This window comes from Blennius ocellaris (genome assembly GCF_963422515.1).
Source record: "Blennius ocellaris genome assembly, chromosome: 5".
NCBI lineage: Eukaryota > Metazoa > Chordata > Actinopteri > Blenniiformes > Blenniidae > Blennius > Blennius ocellaris.
The window spans coordinates 27,455,501-27,478,373 of NC_137654.1; the positions used below are offsets into that span (position 1 = coordinate 27,455,501).

Genomic DNA, 22,873 nt, shown 5'->3' on the forward strand with positions numbered 1-22,873 from the left:
CAAAAGACCCAGTCAAAGTCCTGTATGTGCAGATGGTTCCCCCCCCCCCCCCCCCCCCCGACTTTGAAATTCTTTGCATAAAATGTGCCTATTTTCAATATTTTCCTCCCACGGTAGTTAATCTATATGCACATTTATACATGTGAAGCTATAACTATATTTACTTACTGTATTCCTGGAAACCACAATGTCCACGGCGTAACTTTATTGTGCACAAATGAGTTTAAGAAAACATGTCGGTCCACAGAGTGGTGCTCACAGTGAGCTCTGGGGTGGATTTGGGGGGGGGGGGGGGGGGGGGATCCCCTGTGTGGAGTTTCTCTGGTTTCTTCTTCTGCAGTCCAAAAACGTGCATTTGAGTCTCACTAGTGACTCTTTTCCGTCGGTGTGAACGTGGCCATGTGACACTCATGTCCTTGTGTGTGCTCCATGTAATAAAACAGGTGATCTGTTGAGGGTGTCCCCCGCCTCTCGCCCAATGTCAGCCGAGCTCAGCTCCATGTGACGCCACTAAGTATAGAGCGGTCGTGAAAGATAAATACTTGTATGACGGATTTGTTATATTGAGTCTGGTTTCTCACCGTGACCAGCTTCTTCACTTGCACGTGACCTTGTTGTATGTTGTTGTTTTTTTTAAGGCAATGAAATCAGTCTTTGCAACTGCAAATATAATTGTAATCTCTCATTTGCACCTGAAGACTTGTGAGTGGTTTGGATTTTGACGAGAGAACTGGATTTAGATGAATGTGCAATAACTACGACACATTTAGAACTTTATCACATAAAACTCCAATTAATATAAAAATATTGTCTTTATTATTCATCTAATAAAAGTTCACAATAAAAAAAAAAAAAATGTTTTACAACAAAAAACGGCCGTCAGTTTATATAATAAACAAGTCACTTGCTCTTTTCCACCCAGGAGAAGAAATTACAGCGAGCGTCGGGGTTGGAGGCGTGACCCTGAGGCCGGGCGCACACGAAAAACTGCTTGCCCAAGTTCGGCCCCTCCTTTTTAACCGTGCGCAGCACGCAGGGCTCCCCGTGGGCCTTACAGCTGGGCGGCGGCGGCGGCCCGTGAAGCAACGACTTCCAAAACACCGACGACGCTCCTCTCCTGGGCTCCGGCTGTCCCACGCTGGGCTGCGGCGGCCGAGGCTTCGTCTTCAGCTGTGTTCCGGCCTCCTCCGCGACCCGGCCGGAGCTCAGCTCGCCGTCTCCCGAGGACTCTCCTCTTGTCGCGGCTACGTCGCGCGGCTCAGCATTCGTAGGTTTCGGCTTGAAAAAGAAAAGCAAACTGCCCTTTGGCTTCGAGGGACGATCCACCGTCTTTGTCTTCTTTCCTTTTGGGACCGGCGGCTCCGACGTTGACGCCCGCTTCTTTCCGGAGTTGTTCCCGTCTCCGACGAGCGGGTTTAAATTCTCCCTCCTCTCTTCTCGCTCCTGAGATGCGGGCAGGACGGACTTTTGCTCCACCCTCACGAGGAAACGTGAAAGTTTCTGCTGTTTTCCGGCGAACTCCGGCAGGTAGCGAGTGCAGATGGGCGGCGGCTTGGCGCCGGGGACGACGGAGCAGTCCAGCTGCCCGCGCACCGGGCAGTGGTCCGACCCTTCCACCTCCGGCATGATGTCCGCCGCCACGAAGTGCCCCGCGGCCAGCCGGCGGTCGGCGAATATGTAGTCGATGCGCGTGCCGTAGTTGGTGTGCCGCGCCCCGGTGAGGGTGGACCAGCAGGTGAAAGCGTCGGCGCGAGTCGGGTGGAAGTAGCGAAAGGTATCGACAAACTTCCCCCCGTGGAGTGGCTCGGATTTTTCATGGGATTCCTCCCCGTCCTGGTCTTCCTTCCTCCCGCCGTTGTGCAAAAACTCGTCCAGCCACTTTCTTCCTGGGTGTTCACCGAAATCCTCCTGAGCAAAGAGAGAAGGGGTTTTTACGATGAGACGTGAGAAAGACGGTATAATGTTTTTACCGCTCCAACGCCAGCACAAAAGCTACAGTCATAATTCGATTCTATTTTACGGCGAATATTTCAGTTAACTACTGGATTTTATAAAAGGTAAAATATTTTTAGATGTCAGGCAAGCTGGTCCTCAGCCATTTTGCTTTTAACTTTCAAACAGACTTAACGTCGAGTTTGAAAAAAGCAAAAGTCCGAACAAATTCCAGCATGCACAGAAGAAAACGGTTGAACAGTCGTTATACAGTTTAGCAACATTTCACTCACGTCACCAGAGGGGTCACAGTGGTCTATTGGTCGATGGGATGTATTCACGTCTCCTAAGACGATCACATGGCTGAAAAAACAAACAAACACAAAAAGCAACTGAAAATGCAAATAAAATCAAGACTTTTCACAACATATGCAAGTGATAATTAGCAATGCTGAAAAAAAAATCTATTTTAGAACGGAACAAGGCTGCCAGGTTTTGATTTCTGTTTAGTACGTTTGTTATTTCTAAACTGGTTTAAAGCTTGAAAATCTCTCACCCGCCATGTTTCAGTAAAGCCTCGGCCCGACATTGAAGCAGCTTGTAGAACCGCAGTTTGAACTGTTTTCGCTCCGGCTTTTCAGGGTCGGCCCTGGGACAGTATACGTTAATCACAGTCACGGTTTGTTCCCCGTCCTGACACCTGAAGGGTGAAATCAATCAAACATGCAGATAAAAAAGGTACCGGGACATGACACCATCTCAACACGCACAGAAGACACTGGAATCGCCTGCTCAGTCAATACCTTTGCGTCACAAGGAAATAATAATAATAATAATAATATGAGCCGCTGTTTACTCGCCATCTTGTGAGTACAAGCTTGTTTGGGTTTTTTAAATGTTTCTGTCATATGTGTTTTCATTCTGTTGTAGTTTGATCTCGTAAAGTGTCCTAACAACTTTTTAGGATATCATGAATTTTATAATCATTTTATCAAAATACAGGAAGCCTTTTTCCCCACCCCAAATAAACACATGATCCGACGAACAGACATATATTTCATATATTTTCTTACTTGACTTTGTGCTGGGTGATCAGCGCTCGCCCTTCGTTGTCCAAAAGCAGCAGCTCCTCATTTGAGAAGTCGGCAGAGTCGCCGTAGCAACCGACAGCCCCGCCATGGTTGGTGAGCAGGCCTGTGAGACCCTCCTCGGCTGTGACTGGAGTGGCGCCGTCTTTACAGTATGTGGCGACTCCTGTGCACATCAGGAAGAGGAAGCGGGAGGGATATACCGAGATAAAAGCAGGGGTTAGTTTAAAAAAAATAAAGTTTTCATTTAGAGTCTTTTCTACAAAGAATGGACGGTATTGCCTTCTGTGATGTATTAACAGGAAGCAAAGTGAAAGCTATCTTTCAACTTCTTACTTACAGCCTCATGAGGCCACCTTAGTGTTTTTTTTTTTTAAAGAGTTCTTAAAACTACAATCACCTCTGAATTCATGAATCCTATTTTAAATATAGACATTTTTTTTGTTCTGATTAGCACATCATCCAGATCTATTATGAAACAGATAAGAAAGTAAATGAGAAATTGTTGATTAATTCAATCCAAACAAGTCTTGGATGTTTAAATTCATATTCTTAATTATTTTCTTTTTAATCTAAACTTGGTTCTGTGAGATTTATTTGGCTTTTTCCACACATTAAAGTATAGACTGTGTTATGGACTACTTTTAGCTTATGTTAAGATAATTTTGTTAAAGTTTAACTGCACGATTATTGGTTATTGTTACTTATTGGATAAAATGTAGAAAAAGAAAAATATGAAACTCAAGTTGCACCTCAATGGGAGGAAAAGTGACACAACTAATAAACTGTACATATTATGAACTTAAAGAAGGATATTCCATAGTGGTTTTTCTTTTTTTCTTTTCTAACGTAGTGAATTAGAATCGAAGTGGAGAAACAAACAACAACAAAATACATAACGAATCAATGTGATAAATTGGGATCAATGACATTGTAATAAACCTGAGTAGCCGCTGCGTCCTCTGCTGTAGCTGAAATATGAGTTGTATCCGTCCACTATGGCAGTTCTTTCATCCAACAAGTCCCCTGTGAAGAAAACCCCCGTTGAACATTTTAATGTTTACAGACTGCAGTCAGACAACACAATACACAAACTCTCGCGCTTTAAAAGAAAATCCTCCTCGCGATCACTCACTCGTCACTTTCGTCTCCTGCACGCAGATTATATCTGCATCCAGAGAGTCCAGGGCCTTTTTAATCCCTCCTCCGAACGTCCTGATACCGTTTATATTCCAGGTAACGATCTTCATCCTTCAAAATTTACAAACACACCGCGGGAGATCAATGTACACACCCGGAAATGAAAAGGAAGTCCAACATGACGCACCGGAAGTGAATTCCCGCGCCAACGTGACAGCGCGCCAATTTTTAAAAAGCAAATGTATTAAAGGTATTATCTTAAAAAACACCATTTATCCTTTATTAGCGAAACAAATACAAGTCAAACAAACTACTGCCTATAAAGTTAGTTCCCATTAACCTGATACAAATCCGTTTAACAAATTGGTTTCCTAATAATAATAATGATCTCATGCTGTCTTTATTGGCGTTTTAGACAATTTTAGATAATTGCATCATACTTGTATAAATGCGTGGAGAGTCCAAATTAGGGTATTTGTTTTTTTTCTTCCTGTTTCATTCCTTCTATGGGCCTGTTGTTTTGTCCTCAGTGTTTCACCTGTTATGAATTAAAGGTAGAAATTATATGGCACTGAAATTTGCACCTTGCATGTTCAAATTATTTGGGAATACATAAGGTTTTCATGATCCCACAATTATGAGATATTAAATTAAATGCACAGAAATACTAAAGACTAAATCTTAAAACTTATATTCCCCCCTCAAAACTCTGAATCAATTTCAGGGAATAAAACTTAATTTCTTCCATTGAAGAAAGTCTATACAATTCTGAGACTATCATTTTATGAAGCAAGAAATGGAAGCAATATCCCCCATCCCAATTTTGACAATTCAAATAATAATCCATCTAAAATACCCTGAAAAACATTTAATTTCAGATACAAAAAGTATCTGGGCTTTTTACATTCATCTGTTTGACAATATACATAATACTTTTATTTAGCTTTAGTTGTGCAAGCAATCTCTCTGTATTCGTATGTATGTTTAGTGTATTTAATTGTTCTATTTCATTAATTTTCTTGTATATTTACCTCACCTTTCCAAGGAATCAATTTGAATATACCTTATATAAAATCATTGTTTTTATATTTACAAATTGTTTCAGAGAAAAACTATATTTCATGATTTCATAATCACATACTGAGATTATTCTGACATAGAAGCAGATTGTTTTCATGCTACTTTGTATGCATAAGGCTTCTGCTGGGTTCATAGCTTTATGAATATATACAGTATACTGTTTATATCTATTCATAGACAGCACAGATCCTCTCTTGAATCTAGAGCAGGAGTGTCAAATACATTTTAGTTCAGGGCCACATACAGTCCGATTTCAGCTCAAGTGGGTCAGACAGGTAATAATAACTTCAAACTTCAAACATTTGAGTTTTTATTTGTTGTGCCCCGAAGTGTATGTGATGCAAAACAAAACAATTACTACTAAAATTGTCTGCAATATCAATGTGAAAACAATTTTAATGAAACCTTCTGCTGCTAAATATAGTGACGGCATGGTTTTAAGGATGACGCCAGTTTGCTGGTCAACAACCGGAGCATCTTCAGCAAAACAGGAGTATAACTATAGAACAGTATATATTGTATAACTCCTCTTTGTGAATAATATTTGTTGTGCCTTTTTTTTTGTTACTTTCATTCTTTCTATGCTTATATTAGTCACCGTTTAGCATTTTATACATTCATATTTATTACATTTTTATCCTGTGTTATTGATATCTAAACATTCTATTATATTTATTCTGTGTTCAATGTAGATTTTTATCTATTCTATTCTATGGACACTGTTACATGACATGGTACTCGAGGCCTGGTCATCACCAAAACATAAATTAATAAAGATCAACAGTGAAATATGAAATAGGACCGGAAATGTTGAAAGTTTATAATAGTCAACAGATAAATAAACAGACAAATAGTCGCGACATCGGTGCAAGTTGTGAGGGCTGCAGAGCTCCAGGGCACCGCCAGAGTTTGACTGCCTCACAAGAAGCTGTTCCTCTTAAAACATCGCTTTAAAAAAAAATTAGATTTTGTATTTATATATTTATCTATTTTACCATATGTTTGGTGGCTTGGCGGCCCGGTTTTGGCCCACGGGCCTGATGTTTGACCCCACTCGGTATAAAGGAAAGCGGCCGACGCGGTAGTTTCGCGCCATTCCGTCGCGAGAGGGCGCACTGGCACCTTCACGTTTTCGGCGCGCGTTTGACACTCGACCTCTCGGTGAAACGCGAGAACCGGGCGCGAGGAAGGGACGCGGACGCTCGCTCTCCCCGGCTGGTATCCTGGGCTGGTCTCCACGGCTCCCGTCGTGTTTCGCAGTCGTCGCTCCCCGCAAGCCGGCGAGGGGAGGAGCGGGGTTTCACTTGTCTCCAGGCAGCCGACCGACCGGCGGAGCTCCATCTTTTTGAGAGGCAGCCGCGCAGGGTGAGTTCACCGCCCGGCTAATGATGCGACCATCCGGCTAATTAGCTTGTCTTTGACGTGATCCGGCTGACGTTCCGATCCGCTCGGCGGAGAGAAGCCGGCCCGTTTACACTCTACAATGCGGGATTGTGTGACCGCCAGGGCCGGGATGCGCGTCTACGAGCCTCCGCTAAAGTTAGCATCGCGGCTTTCATTGACATCAGCGTGAGGCTAACAGCTACCGCGGCTAGCCTTCACACCCGATCCTGCTTCCTCTCCGGTGTCGTCTTCGAGTTACGGAATAATGACATGTTTTTTGTTTTTTTTTAAAGGCCAGTTGATATTGAAGACTAGAAAAGACCGTTTAAGGAGCTATTTTAACTTTCTAGAAATAAGGAGGGACTGCTTCGTGTCGCTAAGTGGAACTGATGCTCTCGTGATGACGGACGAGCCTCGTCGTTCGGCTCTGGACCACCGGCGGTCGCTGGGTTCCATCTTCGGACACGAGGAAGCGTGGGGGCGCGTGCCCCACCCAGGCGGGCAGCGCCGCTCTGCCAAGCCGTCAGATCACACGTCATGTGTCCCAGAGCCACCACCAGCTGTCACAAATGTCCAGCTAATATTACTCCCCATCATACATATTGTTGGAGGATAAAGTGAGCGTTTTGAATGGATGCAGCCAGTCTCACTTAATCTCTCAGTAAATGTTAGTTTATTGTCATTTCTGCCCTTCATGTGTGGTCAAGAGGTTTTTCCATGATCTTAAGATGAAACGCAGAGCGGTCTGCGGTCGTGTTTTTTCTCTCCCGACAAACCCCCCCGAGCGAATCCTGCTTATGAGCCATGTCTCGTTATTATTGTGTAAACCATGTAAACCATAAGTTGATCCAGCTGAACAAAGACTTCATTCTGTACAATATTTCACACTTAAAGAGAACGAAGCAGCGATCAAATGAAAAGGGATTTCTGTGGCAAGGAGCAAGCAGAAACTACCAACATATAAGATAATAATAAAAAAAAAATATTAAGCTGTTTTTTTTTTTGTCTTGCTTTGTCTTTTTACAGACTATTGATTTTTTTTGGCAGGGAGTAATATCCTCTTTGGTCCTGTGTGATGGACCCACTTTCCTCAGCCGTCGCTCTTTACTCCATTGAGCTGCTGTATTTCTTATTGTTCACTTTTAAAGAGAAAATCCTGAGATTTTCCACTGACATGCTGTGTTATACTGGACACCATACATTTTTTTTAAATCACAGGGAAGAGAAGCTGAATAACACTTTTCCTGGCCGACTGCATAAAAGAAAATCTCCATTAAAATTATGCAATTTTTAATCAGATTAGCAAAGTTAAAGTAGAGGATCCATGCAATTGTTGTACCACATAACTGTCAGTTGCTTCTGATAATGTAACAAAGCGGTTGTGCCGAGTATTGACGGATTTTCACTCTGCAGCCGTTGGTGGATTTCCTCTGGTCATTTGGTCCTTGAATCTTAAGCAGTTTTCCTCTCGCCTGATCCCAAAGTTAATCTTTCCCCATGCAGTTTGACTAATTAGAGCCATAAGATGATTTATGCAAAACCAAGCAGTTGTATAACTGCGCTCTTTGTTATTTCGCGTCTGCAGTGTGGCGTGATGAGAGTTGAGGGGTGAAGCCGGCAGGTGTCCCAGTAGACCCATTGGCAGACGAGCGGGAAGCCCGACCAGGATGCTGGAGGCGGATGCAGACCCGGTGCCTGCGGCAGTCGACGCGGGAGGAGAAGCCGTGATGGGGAGCAGAGACCTGAACGCTGAGGTGATGCGCCTGACCTTGGAGCTCCAGGAGGCCACAGAGGAGAAGCTCCAGGCGGCGCGCTACGGCCTGGTGGTTCTGGAGGAAAGTGCTGCTCTCAAGAGTAAACACACGCAGCTGGAAGAGGAGCATGAGGTTCTCAAAGTGGAGCTGCAGCAGCTTAAAGAGGTAAGAACCCCCCCCCCCCCCCCCACCCAGGCCCTCTGGAGAAAAACAACTTTAACTATATAGATTTATTTTAATATTGTTATACATTGTATTCATTGTGGTTAAGCCTGGATACTCAGTCTACATCATCGTCATAATATCCGTGATGTACAATAAATCAGTAACGTTTTATTGTTTTTATTGCTTCGCCCTTATTAAATTTATGCCCGAATATAATTTTAAAGCTTCAATATACATAATACTGTTTACACAGTGCAACTTCCAGTAACTTGCTCCGTCACCCATTGAAAGGCACCCCCTCGTGGCATTTGTCTTAATTTTAATAGCTTGGGAGCGGCTCTGTAATGCATTAATTCCTCCTATAACGATGCCATTGTTGTGTCTGTGCAGCTGAACTGTGGCATGAAGTTGAGTCACCCCGCCTGTGCCCTCTGGCAGCTCGGGAGTTTCTTGCGCCACAATAACAGTGCTGTTGAAGTCGTGACCCAATATTATGCTGTCAGTGAGGAGGATTGTGATCGCATGCTGAGTCAGTCGTGCCCTCGCATGTCATTTGACGTGGGAGACGTCAGCAGGAGGGACCTGCTTAGCGATTAGGACATTTTCTACAGCTAGTTGCTGAGCATGTTGCTTTTAAATGAGCCACGGGGTCCCTGTGAATCATAAACTGACGACCGGCATGCCGGTCGATACGACTGTAGTGGAGTGCATGCTTCTCACAGTTGTGTTAGAAACTTGACATGCTTTTTCGACTTGGTGTTCATAACGATGAGCTTTCTAATGTTTTTTCACAGCTATGTCTCAAAGTTTACACCTGCAGGCTGCTGCACACAGACTTCATGGCAAATGATTAATGTTTGAAAGGTTAATCTTGTTTCCTGATGCAAACCTTCTCAGAAACACACCAGGTGGACCTTGAGGGTATTTAGTATAGCTTGAACCAGCATTTCCAAACTGCTTATGTAAAAGTAATCCCCTATAAAATAAAATCCTGTCACGTGGGCAGATTTTCAGTCATATGATTTTTTTCTTCTTTTTTTTTCTTTCCATCTTCTCATTTGAATAGAGAGCTGACAGAAATGCTGACGTGTAGTTGCAGATATTTGGTAATAAATGAGGCTGTAAAGGGTGAAATTTCTTGTAATCTGCATGAACCTTGTTTCTCAGCTGGTAAAGGCTTTGGCTGGATTTTTGCAGATTTGACACATATGGTCTAATTTGTGAGATTAGCATGCTCCTGTAATTTTCCAGTGGTTGTTCACTTGAGTGTAATTAGTAGGACGTTCATTTCATATACTGGATGTAGACCTTTATGATCAGTGATGCATAAATGTGTCAGAAAATGTGGGTTAGCACGGCGTGAGGCGCACTCAGAGTATCGTGCTGGTGAGATGAATGTACAGAGTGATGTGGAAATGGCTTTTAAGGTCTAAAGATACTGGACTGTATGAACTGTTGTAATCAGATTATAAGTGACAGTTATGGCAATTGTCCGGTTTCCTTTTCTTATTTGGGTTTTGTATTTGCATTTGGTAGCTCGATAAGATATGCCCAGTCAACATTGTTCCAGCGGGGAAACGCGCTGTGCTACTTCAGCCCTCTCCTTATCTGGCTTTTGTCTTGTGTGAAGGCGTTTGCAGATTCGGTGAGCAGTCAGAAGCGCGCAGCTGCAGATGGAGAGTGCCGGGAGGAGAGCCTCCTGCAGGAGACGGCCACGAAGGAGGCTGCCATGGCAACCCGCTTGGAGGAAGTTCAGGCAGAGCTCAAGCAGGCACGCCTCGCTCTGGGCAACGCCCACGCGGAAATCGATCGGCTCGGCGTGGTCTCCACCCAGATGAAGAAGGTACGGCGCGCTACCGCGGCCCACCTGTGTCCTGAGGCGACACGGGGAGTACTACAATGTCCCACCATCTCGATGAAGATGAAGACGTATCACCCCTGCAGCGTCATTCCCAAACCGACATCAAATGTCCTTTTTAAGCGGGAATTGCAATGATCTGACAATGCTGCTGTTTCACAGGAATGTGAATGTCTGGAGGCAGAGAAGGGTCATCTGAGGGATGAAATGAAGGAGTACAAAGTACGTGAGCTGCGCCAGTTGCAGGACAACAGTGAGCTTGAAGAAGAAAACATTTCTCTCCAGAAACAAGTGTCTGTGCTCAAGGAAAATCAGGTCAGTGATCACCAAACCACACCAAAACTTAAAAACTAATGTTTCCAGCCAGTAAGTTAGTCTGCTGTCTTTGTGTTTTACATTTTTACATTGACGGATAAGGGAAGAGCTTCACACACAAAGCAGAAACTCTTTAAGAGTCTGGGCACTCTGGCTACTGAGTGATTAATGAGGTTATTACAAGTAAGCTGTGTCGTCCCCATCCTCACAGGGCAATAATTCTTCCAGAGTATACAAACTATTAACAGTCTGTGAATTTACATTTTCTTCGCATCTCCTGGGAGACGGCTCCCAAAGCCAATAAAACATTTAACTGAAAATAAACGACCAAAAAACACGAATTGTAGTTTTAGGTTGGACTAAAACAATTAAGATTCGGTGCTACACACTCACCATGTCCATGTTGAGGTGATTAATTTCTGAGGTTTGAATAAATTTGACTCTGCTTATAATTGTCTTAAAATTACCATTTTTTTAAGCCTCCATGTGCATCGTCATGGTGGTTCTGTACTTCAGAATGGAAACGAGCCCAAAGTATATAATTTAACAAACGTTACTAGAGGCATGCATTCGAGTATATTTTTATTATTCATTAAGTTAGGTAACTAATACTTTGCTTCCGATGGAAATGCTCGACACTGTGCTCAAGAATGAAACAAATGTCCTTGGGAGTTGTACTTGTATTATGTAATAGTTTCCCCCTACAATGGTTTGTGCAGGACTAAGTGCTCTTGATGGCTTTTTTTTTTTTTAACTAGAACTCGACTCATTCAAGCAAAACTTTGTCTTTTGCATTAATTAGTAGGAAGTGGGTTTAAGGAAATCCTGGAAATGTGGAGGTTTGTAATAGAAAGTAAGGAAGAAAAAAATGTGAGTTGCACATTAAATCTGTGAATGTTGAGTTTAGTAAAGAGAAGTTTCAGTATCTGGGCTCGGCCATCTAAAGCAGGGGGAGCTGTGAAAGACGGAGTACAGGCAGTGTGGAGTGGAAGATAAGTGTCAGGAGTGATCTGTGGTGGAGGAGTCTCAGCTTGTTTGAAGGGGAAGGTCAACAGAACGGGAGTGAGCTCAGCTTTGTTGCCTGGTTTTTGAGCCGAGGATGTGGAGATTTTTCACTGGGAGTGACCAAAATAAGAGACCAGACTGAAAGGGTTTAGTTGTGTGTGTGTCTGCGTGTGCGCGTGCAGGAAATATAATAGCCATGCACCAAAAAAAGAAGCTGAGGTTGGAGGAGGGGAGGATCACTTAGGAAATGATTGGCTGCAGGATGAGGAGATATATGACACTGGAAGAAAAGGATCTGCCGTTTCAACTCCCAATGGGGGAAATGCTGAAAGACGAAGATGGACAATTTTAAAGCAGGAATTTGAAAGGGAACATTGATTGTTTAATGCTTTGAGATGTCCAATAGGGAGGGGGGGGTTTCTGGTGCATTTCTTCTCTGGTGGATGGCATTCCACCGTTTCCACTGTCCATTTTTAGTAACCTTGTAATCTTGTACAATTGAGCAAATGCTCTTGAGGCATAGATTAATATTTATGCCAGATATGTGTGTTTTCTTAAAATTCCACAGAAAGAGTCTAAATAAGCCTGCAATGTTGCATGTCGATCGTGTTCCAGGTGGAGTTTGAATCGATAAAGCTGGAGTTGACCCACAAGAACGAGGAGCAGGACGAGCTGCGAGCGCAGCTGGACGAGGCGGCGAGGCTGAGGGAGATCGCGGAGCGGCAGCTGGATGAGGCCCTGGAAGCCCTGAAGGAGGAGCGGGAGCAGAAGAACAGTCTGCGGCGGGAGCTCTCCGCCTTGACCCTCAACCCCTTCGACTCCGTGGGGAACCTGGAGCTCCACCTGGACCAGCTGGACGACAGCCAGGAGGAGGGCCAGGGCGGAGAGGGCGAAGGCGAGGAGGAGAACCAGGACAGCGGTTTTAATAACGGTCCTGGGTCTGCCTCCAGTTCTGCTCACCCTCCTCACTCGGGAGGCTCGAAAAGCAACGGCCTCATCCATCGCAACTCCACTCCTCGCAACAGCGACGTTTTCCTCCGCGCCCCAGCCTCCGGGCTGGTGTCCGACCTGCTGAGCGAGCTCCACTTCTCGGACAGCCAGAAACTAAAGCAGCAGCTCCTACAGGTATGTGGCAGGGCCCACGTGACCTTAGTGTCACAAAGGCTTTGGAATAATTCACCTCGCTGACATGTGATGTTGAGGAAAAGCTGAATTTGCTCCCGAAGCGTGACAAAGAGCATTAGAACGTTCACTTGGTTTACAATATTCCAACTGTCAGTGGGAACTTGATGTTGGTTTAAGCCTGAAATTATGTTTTTTTTTTTAATCAATTTAACATTATCAAGGCCAGTAGTGGCCAAGAGCAGAGATGGGCTATAAGAATGTAATGCTCATTAACAGAGGTTTATGACAGAATATATCTTTCACCAGGAATTAAGGTTAATTTGATATGTTTTAAAAAAAGAGACTGGTTGTATGTATTTGATCATTTTATGCCTCAGAAGTAACTCAGTAATTCTGTAATTTTGAGTCATTTTAATTGACACTTGCTTGAAATGACTGTCATCATACCATTACAAATCAAAGCAATAATTTTGTTTTGGGATATGGAACATGGCCTGCACCATGACCATAGGTTAAGTTTGAATGTTTTGTTATGGCGGCACTGAAGTATTTGTTTGTTTTTTTTCTTCTCCAAGTTAAGGTAAAGTGTGAACATTAGACGCTCAAGGAGGTTGTCAGGTACCGAGACCGGTGCCGTCTGCCTCTTCCTGCTGTCGACCACATCCGCTTTGTGCTACTTTCATGTGTGTTTTCAACAGATTGCGTCGCCTCTAACTGATAGACTTCCCCAGCATCACAAACGAGAGGGCACTTTAGAAAATGAAGAGCTGTCATCCATCTGAGTCTGAAGGAAATATATTATTCATGATGCACTTAAATTGGGGGTTGGGGGGAGGAAGCTTCGCCCGACAGATGTTTGCAGTGTGAAATTGAATGGGGTCGGCCTTTGTTTTCAAATACACAATGGGGGACTTTACACTCCTCATTGTCACTGTTCTGTTTTCATGGTGAATACATGTGCAACTACTCTTAATTCAGTCGTCTGCATTCGAGTTAAAATGATTCAGTTCATGTTTGTTGTGTGCACGCAGGCAGAACGTGAGAAGTCCGGCCTCACGAGCAAAGTGGAAGAATTGCAGATGCAGCTGGTCATGTCCAAACAGGCACTTAGTCAGCAGGAAGACAAGGTTGGCTCCCTCACCCAGCAGCTGGAGGCGGTGCAGAGCAGCCAGCATCACAACCACGAGGGCGACGACAAAGGCGACGACGAGACGGAGAACGGCGAGGGCGGCATCGGGGTCTTTGACTACGAGGTGGACACGAAGAGCAAGGAGGTCCTGGAGGCGCGCATGCGGTCGGCCAGCGAGGAGCTTCTGAAGCTGCGAGACGAACTGTCCCAGGCGGGGACCCGCTACAACACCCTGGAGCAGCGGTACAAGCACGAGAAGGATCGCTGGAGGTCCGAGGCCCAGGAGCTCGCCGACAAGATCCGGCAGTGCATCAAGTCCAGCAAGCAGGATCAGGAGCGCATCGGCGAGCTGGAGAAGGAGATCGGAGCCACGCGCAAAGTGGCGAGCGATTCCGAGAGCCACCTGAGCGTCGCCCAGGAGGAGCTGCTGGCCTTCTCCGAGGAGCTCTCCAACCTCTACCACCACATCTGCGTGTGCAACAACCTCACGCCCAAGCGGGTCACCCTCGACTATTACCGCGACGGCGCCAGGGCCAGCGGCGGCGCGGGCGGCACGCGGAGGGCGCATAGCGTGTTCCCGCTGAAGAAGCCCCGCGCCAACGACATGTTCATCTCTAAAGCCGCGGCGTTGCAGTTCATGGGAGAAGTGGACAGTGCAACGGCGAGCATGGACTCCCCCAACTGCCCCGGGTCGCCGACCCTGGACTTCAGGGACCCGTCTAACGTCAGCAACTTGGTGGCGGTCATCCGCTGCCAGATCAAACACCTCCGGGTAAGGCGCACTTCACATCATCGCAAGGTTTTATCGTGTGGAGCTTCTTTGACGACTTCATTGTGATTTCCTTGATAACAAACGGACACTCTCGCTCCATGTGAAAGTCCCTCCTCCACCACTTGTTTTGGCTCCACCGAATAATAAGCTCAGACCGGTAAAGTCGCTGAGTTGCACCGTTGTCTGCACAAATCCACCGCCTGCCATGGGCTCTGTTGACACGTGTGTATGGGTTTGAATGGATTGGCTTATTGTGGGTCAGAGTTGAGTTTGGCCTTTCACTACACTGAATCCTTTGAGGGGGGGAAAAACACAGCATTGTCAAAATATCTCAACTACAGACACGTTTCCCTTCAGTAGTGTTGCCACAGTGAAAAATGTTTGTTGCAGTGAACGTCTGAAGAGTAATTTTACACGCAACTCTGCAAGTCTGATCTACATTTTTTAAGCAGCTTTTACTTTTTGGCACCGGCTGTAATGTGTTACATCATTAAGACATCATTTCAATGCTGTTGAGAAAGGAAAAAAAAAAAACTGAATTCTGAGTGAAAAAGCCCATATGAAGAACGATCTTTGCTTCCTGTCAGGTGGCGGTGGATCTTTGCCGTCAGAGGGGCGCGATGCCTTACACGGGGTTCAGCAGCGGTGGCGAGGCGGAGCGGGACGCTGAAAGCCTCCTGGAGGAAGTCCTGAAGCTCAAGTCTCTCCTCAGCACCAAGAGAGAACAGATCGCTACGCTCAGGACGGTCCTCAAGGCCAACAAGCAGGTAGGCCATAACTGCAAGTGGAGAAAACTCGCGCAAACATCACCCCGAGTCTAATTTCATCTGGAACCACAGATAATCTCACTATGTGACCAGACTACAAGCCACTGCAACCACGACTACGACTAGATCACTGGTGGCTCTTTAGCTGGTAACATTTAGTTTCATTCATTCATCTAACTCCTGATATTCAAATGGGCACATCCATAGTAAAAGCTTCTTTTTTTTTTTTTTATCGCACCTCTCTTGCTTGAGTAACTTTTGACCTCACCACTGCACATTCCCATGGCTGTGTTGCTGTACAGTGAGCCTGTGTTGTGTTTTCATGGATACAAGAGACTGTCGAAGTGTTTCTGTTAGACCTCATCTCCCCGTTTGAAGCAAGAGAGCACGCCGCGTATTATCCATGCATAATCTGGACGTGAGCTGCCTGTTTGACCCGTCTTAACAGTCCCCGTCTAGACGTTCCCATTGACGCACACGGCCCTGCACCTTGTCCATACCGTTATGATGCACTCCCCAGAGCCTCCGTCCCCCCCCCCCCTGTCTGCTCGCACCTCCAGCACTGCATGACCTCCTTCTCTCTCTCGTTCCCCGAACCGCCAGTCACTCCATGTACGCACGCACAAGTACACATGTAGTACTCGAGTATTCATACAAACGCGCAGGGTACTTCCCAGTTATCTCCTGTGTTAACTGGGCAATTTCCACTTCAACTGAAGTGTGAGTTCTATAACAATGTCAGCAGCCTGTTGTTGCCTCTTATGCTATTATTCATGAGACGAGAGTCTTGAAATGAGGGCGATGAAGAAACGACCACATTAGTGAGACTGGAAAGGTTTCAGATGTCCAGTTTGTTTATGTTAGAGCTCAGATAAAGATGCAGCAATGGGTTTGTTTCACTATCAGTCTTCAGTATTGATGTTGACATTTTTTTTTTTTTTTTTAAAGCTCTGATAGAATATTGTGCTTAAAGAAAAGATGTGTTGTTGTTGCATGGAACTTCCAGTCATTTTTATGTGAACAGTAATGGTGGTGATTACATCCAAACACGGTTTATTTAGGTTTTTTTCCCCTCAATATGTGCATTTTAATGTACAATGAGCATCATTAGTATTTGTGTCATTGATCCTAAACAATCATGCACAAAACACTGCACTTGTCAATATTTGTGTTGATTGCAGACCGCAGAGTTGGCCCTGTCCAATCTGAAAACCAAGTACGAGACGGAGAAGAGCATGGTGTCGGAGACCATGATGAAACTGCGAAATGAGCTGAAGCGCCTGAAGGAGGACGCCGCCACCTTCTCTTCACTGCGGGTCATGTTTGCCAGCCGGTAAGATTTGCTTTTCGTGGGATTTGGCAAGTTATTCTTGGAACCACACGTGCAGAAACGTTTTCTCTGCAGCCATGTCGAGACCTGCAAATGGATTTTGATTCATTTATTTAAAAAAATGACTTTGAATTGAAGAATTCAGAGTTCAGCTTCAGTGCCGGCGTTCTCCGTGCTTCGCAAAGCTTTTTGCATGTAATAAGCTTACCGTGCTTATTACGCCTGTGGACAATCCACGGGTTCACGTGAAGATTAGGAGCCACATGCTCAGCCCTGTGCTGATGGGGGAGGAAGAGGAGGAGGAGGAGGAGGAGGAGGAGGAGGCCACCACAGATTAGTTACTTCAAGCCAGGTCACCTTAAAGCAGGAGCTGCGTGGAGCAGTTCGACAGGCGAAGGGTTAAACTTCCTGGCCACAACACTTAACTCACTAATCAGTAATCTCTTCCGCCAGCATTGGTAATTGTTTGCAGTGGTTTTGTGTTTGTCTGACTGAGTGCACTAACGGTGTTTGGAAGAAATGCTTGAATTGTTCTAGGCTCCTATCTGGTCATCACTAAGATGGATCGGAGAACATTGAGGACTGCAAAGTCTCTTTCCGGCTGAAGGTTGCAGCTCCAGAGGAAAAAAAAAAAGTCTTTGCTGGTAATTAGGTGTAGTAGTGCCATCATGTGGACGACTGTGCGAGTTGCAGTCCTACACCTTGTATCAAGGAGCTGGAGCTTTTTCCTTCTGGTGCACTTTCACCAGTCTTTCTTTTGAAGTAAGAATCTTTTGATAAATATTTAACTACGTTTCTGACAAGCAGGTCGGCAACTTTGAGGCGTCCTTGAATTTTCAAGTTATGTGTTTTTTAAGAAGTTGGGACCAAAGTTAAAGCTCTGTGGTAAAACTTGCTTTGTCTTTTGGAATTGGGACGTCATGAAAGTGTGATATACAAGAACCTTGACAAATATGACGTCTGCAGTATGCAATATATATATATATATATATATATATATATATATATATGTATATATTTTTTTTTTTTGTGATGCAGTAGATTTGCAAAATCTTGTGTGGCCCTCTTTGTAATATATATTTTTTTTCATTCTCAAAGTTAATCAATTCTATAAGAATTCTTGTGTGCCTGCCACTATCCTTTGGCCTGTTTTTTTTGTTTTTGTTTGTTTTTTTGTCTTCATCTTTTTCCTCCACTGGATTTTCAGCGTGTAACCCATGTGCTCATGGGAGCATATACATAAAAAGAACGGTACAATGTGCAGAAAATTCAGGAATAGCATGGTGGGACTTCTGTTAATGATTCTGAAGAAAAAAAACTGCACCAAAATTTTTCAGTCAAAATGGAGATGATTGAGTTCGGCGAGCAGCAGACGCAATGTGAAATGCAGATGAAATGTTCTCGTCTTTTCAGGTGTTTGTTTTACATCTAACACACACAATGCATGTAGAGCTTGTGTTTGAGTGTGTCTCTGGCTTTTTTAACGCTAACCTTTGCTTGTGCATGTGGCTTCTCTCACTGTTTTGCGTCTCCCAGGTGTGACCAGTATGTCACGCAGCTGGATGAGATGCAGCGGCAGCTCGCCGCCGCCGAGGACGAGAAGAAGACCCTGAATTCCCTGCTGCGCATGGCCATCCAGCAGAAGCTGGCGCTGACCCAGCGTCTGGAGGACCTGGAGGTGCCGATGTCCCCCCACAGCTTGAACAGCAGTCCCCGCCGCTCCCGGGCCAAGGAGCTCGCCACCAAGTCGGGCCGGGCCCCCCGGAGCCCGCGCAGCAGTCCCGCCCGCCCGCCGCTGAGGAGCAGTCCGCGGGCGAGCCCGGTCCTCGGCAGCAGCGTTCCCGCGATGGCCACCCACCACCTGCGGGCCCTGACCCGAAGCCTGCACACGAGCCCCGTAAGAACGCCTCTCACTCTCTGTCCCGACAACTCCAACCCGTCGAGTCGGCGCCCCCGCAAAGGCAAGGGCCTCCCGCCGCGAGACGCCACCTTCATTAGGAGCCATAGCGTCAGCGACGTCTTTAGCACAGACTCCAGCGACGGCTATTCCCTCACCCGTAAGAGCTCCACCAGCTCCGTGAGCAGCGAGTTAACGGTCAACACGAACCTCGGCGGTTCCAGGAAGGGCGAGTCCCCGCGGAGAGCCTCGGTCCCGACCCGCCAGGACACCTTCATCAAAACCCGCGTGGTGCCTGCGTCCTCCAGCAGGCTAAAAAGCTCCCTGTTCTCTTCACAAGCAGAGAATCTAATCTCTTCTAAAGCTGTGCGTGTGTCTCCTAACACATCTGAAGCATGGAGTGAAAGGCAGCAGCAGCAGCAGCAGCAGCAGCCCGACGTAAAGCCGACCTCTGATGGTTCTGTGAGGCGGAAGCAGTCGACTCACAGGTCCAACTCCGCACAAACCACCACCGCCGCCGCTGCCGCCGCCACTGCATGTCGTAACGCTTTCCAGTCGGACTCGGTTACCTCGCAGTCAAACGCGAAGTCTGCGGGCTCCCAGACAGCCGCCCCGCTCGCCGGCGTGCACAATCAGCCCGCTAAGAACAGGATGACGGGAATCTGTCGAGAGTCTAGACGTCGACTGTCCGCCTCCGCCGGCAGAACCACAGAGGAATTCCACACGAGCGTCGGCCGAAGCTCCGACAGCCGAGCTCAGGCGTCGTCTTCCAGAGCCCGGAGCTCACACTCCAAATCGTCTCGCAGGAGATAAACGGGAGACGTAACCCAGCCGAATAAACTTCACCCCGATCGAAACCTAAAATAAGCTATCGTTGATATTTAACTTTTTTTTTTTTAAAAACATTTTTTAGAACTGATGCATATTGTTACTAATAAGCCCTAATCTGCTGATCCTTTACATGTTGTCTTTATTCGTTTATCCTTTATTTGCCCTTCATTGTGTTCACATACTTTTGTTTGTTTTATTTTTTTAAGCTTTAAGTTTGAACTAAATATCTGTTCTTTTGTCTCTGTCTCACCCTGTCTCCGTAGCGCTGAAACACTCCTTCCATTACTCCAAAACCCTTCTTCTTCTTCTTCATAAGGACCTGTCTCCATGTTGACTCCCCGGCTCTCTCCTCCTCCCCCTCGACTCGAGATATCCTCTCCATCCCAGATACGATGCTACATTCCCCACTCTACCAACCAGAACCATGGATTTAAAAACAAACGAACGAACCCAAAAAAAAAAAAGTATTCAAAACAAAACACACACACACACACACACACAAAAAAAAAGTATCTCTCATCCCAGCCGCTCGGTCTTCTCTGCTCGGAGTGGAGAAACCTGCATGCCGCGAGGAAGGGGGGGATGAAGAGACAAAATGTGCTGCTCATTTTATCTGTGAAGTCACTGACTGTGTGTCTCGTCCGACGTGGCTCCGACCGACCGCCTGGTCCCGCTTCCAGGCTGCGTGTCGTGGTGAACCTCTTGACAGTATTTATTCCAGACTGGGAGACTCTTCTTGTGCAGTAGCTTTCTGTCCCCAGACTCTTGATTCAAGGCTCCGACCTGTTCCCTGAAGGCTGTAATGTCTTTACTCTCTTTGCCTTTAGCCTGACGTCCCATCACCCCCCCCCCCCCCCCACCCCCACCCCCCCGTCAGGCCCGTCCGGCGTCTTCTTAGTGTTGGTAAGCCATTAGATCAGCTGCGATAGCTCTCCCAGGTAGTGTGATTTTTCTAGAACAAAGCAGCCTTACTAACAGAATGGCTTTCTATAACATAGAGCTTGCTGTTGTCTTGAGATTCCTTCTGTTCCTCTGCTGATGCAGTTTTTTTTTTTTTTTTTTTTGTTTTTAAATCCTGTGATATCTTTGACGTAAGCCTGTCAGCCACACCCTTTAACTTGGAGGCTGGTCAAACACACCATGTCATATGGAAATAGTTCAGCCATAAGTTCGCCGCCTCAGGTCTCGACACTTGAGTTTCCAGAAAGAAAGACAAATATTTTGGGGGAAATCTTTAATGTGTGTCCTACTATGCAGACCGATCGGGGATCAGTGCCTGTCCAATTCCCGCTGTTGTTTTTCGGCTCAAACGTTTTAAAACCTTTGAGTTCACACTGCAGTTATTTTCCAACAGCAGCTTGGCACGCCTCATAATAATAATAATAATAATAATCATGGTGACTATAATAATCAGCTTTTCAAAGTCATTTTCCGAGTACAAAGTGGCACAAGGTAGTGAAACCGCACACATCGCTCAGCAAGGTAAACGGCTCTCGGTTCTCCTCTGGGAAAAACCGTCGACGCTCCATGCTCAACTGTTCCCATTCCGCTTCAGCTCGGCAAGCAACAATAATCATGTCTCGTGTATTTTATACTTTTTTTTTTTTTTTCTTTCTTCTTCCTGTCATCATGCTAATGTCGTGTGCTTCCAGAGTAAGCATGTAGTGATGAACCAGTGTCGCCCACAGTAACCGCCCCCGCTTCCTCTATGGCCCCCTGCATCCCTTGCTTTTTTGTTTATTTTTTATTTGGATTGCTCATTGAGGGCTTGCAGGTGCTGCCAGGGTCCCTACTTTCCGAAACTTGAACTAACCTTGATCGTTGCACTGTATGTTTTAGAGCTAGTGGCACATCATGGCACGCGTTACACAAAAGGAGAGCGTCGTTTTAACCCCTAAACTTTGCTTTGCTCGTCAGAACTCCTGGACCTGGACTGTAAAGACGTTTAAAAAGAAACTTGATTTCCAGGTCCGTGACTTCAGGACAGCATCGCGTTCCAACATTAGCCTCACGTTTCCTCCGTGCAACTTAAATTCAGCTCCAGTTTTAACCTGATGAGCCTCATCCAGGAAACAATTGAGAAGTAAATGCACCTTTATTTAGTCTCCGCTGTCTTGTCCAAGCCTCATCCTGCTGATTTTGTGTTTTTTTGGTTTTTTTGTTTTTGTTTTTTTTTCTTTTTCTTTTAGTGCCTTGGTTTTGGTCATGTCTGTTTTTAGACAACATTGCGTTTTCTAAACAAAGGCTACTCTTCCTCCACGATAGCTGTGATTTAGTTTGTTGTCATGATCGTATGTTTGAACTGCTCTTGAGCAACGTTGGCACTGAATACGGTGATATCTCATTTTGGTGAAGCATTCTCACTTTTTAGCTTTAAAAAAAAAAGGAAAAAAAGATGAATGATTTGACATGAGGCTGCCTCGATAGTCAAAGAAGATTGAGAAGCGAGGGTCATAATGAGTTAAGACTCCAGCTAAAAAGTGAGAATCTGTCAACACAATGCCGTGTCACAATGAAGGATGTAAATGGGTTAATTAATCTATTTAATTCACTCTGCAGATGTGTGCATATAATTTAATTCCCATTGTTGTACAATATTTTAACTGTATTTATGTGGTCTGCATTCTATGTAAATTGCTCCAGGAGACGACGTGCGCACACACACACACACACACACACACTGCATTTGATGCTCCTCAACTTTTAATGTGTATGCAAGTTGACCTTCCACTGGCCTGTGATCCACTTTTGTCATGAAGAATAAAAACAAGCCAACACTGTATCCCGGAGGTGGTGTTTGTGTTTTCACACACAATGTGACATGGTTATTGCAGCTAACTACACATTATGATTGATTAATTCATTGTTAATCTTATGCTCATTGGTATTAACAGTGTATATAACATGACATAATGTGTTTGAATTTTATTAATAATTTTCTTTTTTGGGCTGCATGCGCCCCCTGAATTAAAATAAGTTTGACTCTCCTCATTCCAGAGAGAATAGTTCCACATTTGTGTCAAACTAACAATGGAAAATTGAGATCACTCACCCAATATATCCATTTTCTATTCCGCTTTGTTCACCTCTGAGGTTAAACCTCAGAATGGCGGTAATGCCTGGACAGGACAAACGCACAGAAGCAGACAATCCTTTACACTTAAAGGCTATTTGGTTACCAGATAAACCCCGAAGACGTAAACCTCAAGGCAGAGACACGAGAAGAACATGCAAACTATGTGCAGAAATGCCCAGACCATTCTTGCTGTGAGGCGAAAGCCACATTATCAATCAACTTTGAA

General features: G+C 45.3%; 2 protein-coding genes across 3 annotated transcripts; one reads left to right on the forward strand and one right to left on the reverse strand.

The window, feature by feature from the left end:
• Window positions 1-879: 879 nt before the first annotated feature.
• apex2 (APEX nuclease (apurinic/apyrimidinic endonuclease) 2) lies at window positions 880-4,270 on the reverse strand (the record flags this gene model as incomplete). The annotated part of the gene is made up of 6 exons (XM_080496369.1): window positions 880-1,908; window positions 2,226-2,295; window positions 2,489-2,632; window positions 3,006-3,186; window positions 3,963-4,046; window positions 4,156-4,270. The coding sequence occupies 6 exons, from the start codon at window positions 4,268-4,270 to the stop codon at window positions 901-903; spliced, it is 1,602 nt and encodes a 533-aa protein (XP_080352495.1). The 3' UTR covers window positions 880-900.
• Window positions 4,271-6,466: 2,196 nt separating this feature from the next.
• Window positions 6,467-22,336, forward strand: LOC308130165 (protein bicaudal D homolog 2). Of its 2 annotated transcripts, XM_080496364.1 has the most exons (10): window positions 6,467-6,605; window positions 8,209-8,542; window positions 10,173-10,385; window positions 10,563-10,715; window positions 12,336-12,845; window positions 13,877-14,746; window positions 15,334-15,513; window positions 16,695-16,846; window positions 18,380-18,740; window positions 19,835-22,336. In XM_080496364.1, the coding sequence occupies exons 2-10, from the start codon at window positions 8,291-8,293 to the stop codon at window positions 19,838-19,840; spliced, it is 2,697 nt and encodes an 898-aa protein (XP_080352490.1). In that variant the 5' UTR covers window positions 6,467-6,605; window positions 8,209-8,290; the 3' UTR covers window positions 19,841-22,336. The 2 variants fall into 2 exon arrangements, with proteins under 2 accessions (XP_080352490.1, XP_080352491.1); XM_080496365.1 differs by lacking the exon at window positions 18,380-18,740.
• Window positions 22,337-22,873: the final 537 nt, after the last annotated feature.

Bases quoted from the DNA above. Each gene is read 5' to 3' on its own strand.
- LOC308130165 (XM_080496364.1), top strand. From the start codon at position 8,291: ATGCTGGAGGCGGATGCAGACCCGGTGCCTGCGGCAGTCGACGCGGGA. The intron at 10,716-12,335 runs GTCAGTGATCAC...ATCGTGTTCCAG, and splicing joins CTGTGCTCAAGGAAAATCAG to GTGGAGTTTGAATCGATAAA. The intron at 12,846-13,876 runs GTATGTGGCAGG...GTGTGCACGCAG, and splicing joins TAAAGCAGCAGCTCCTACAG to GCAGAACGTGAGAAGTCCGG.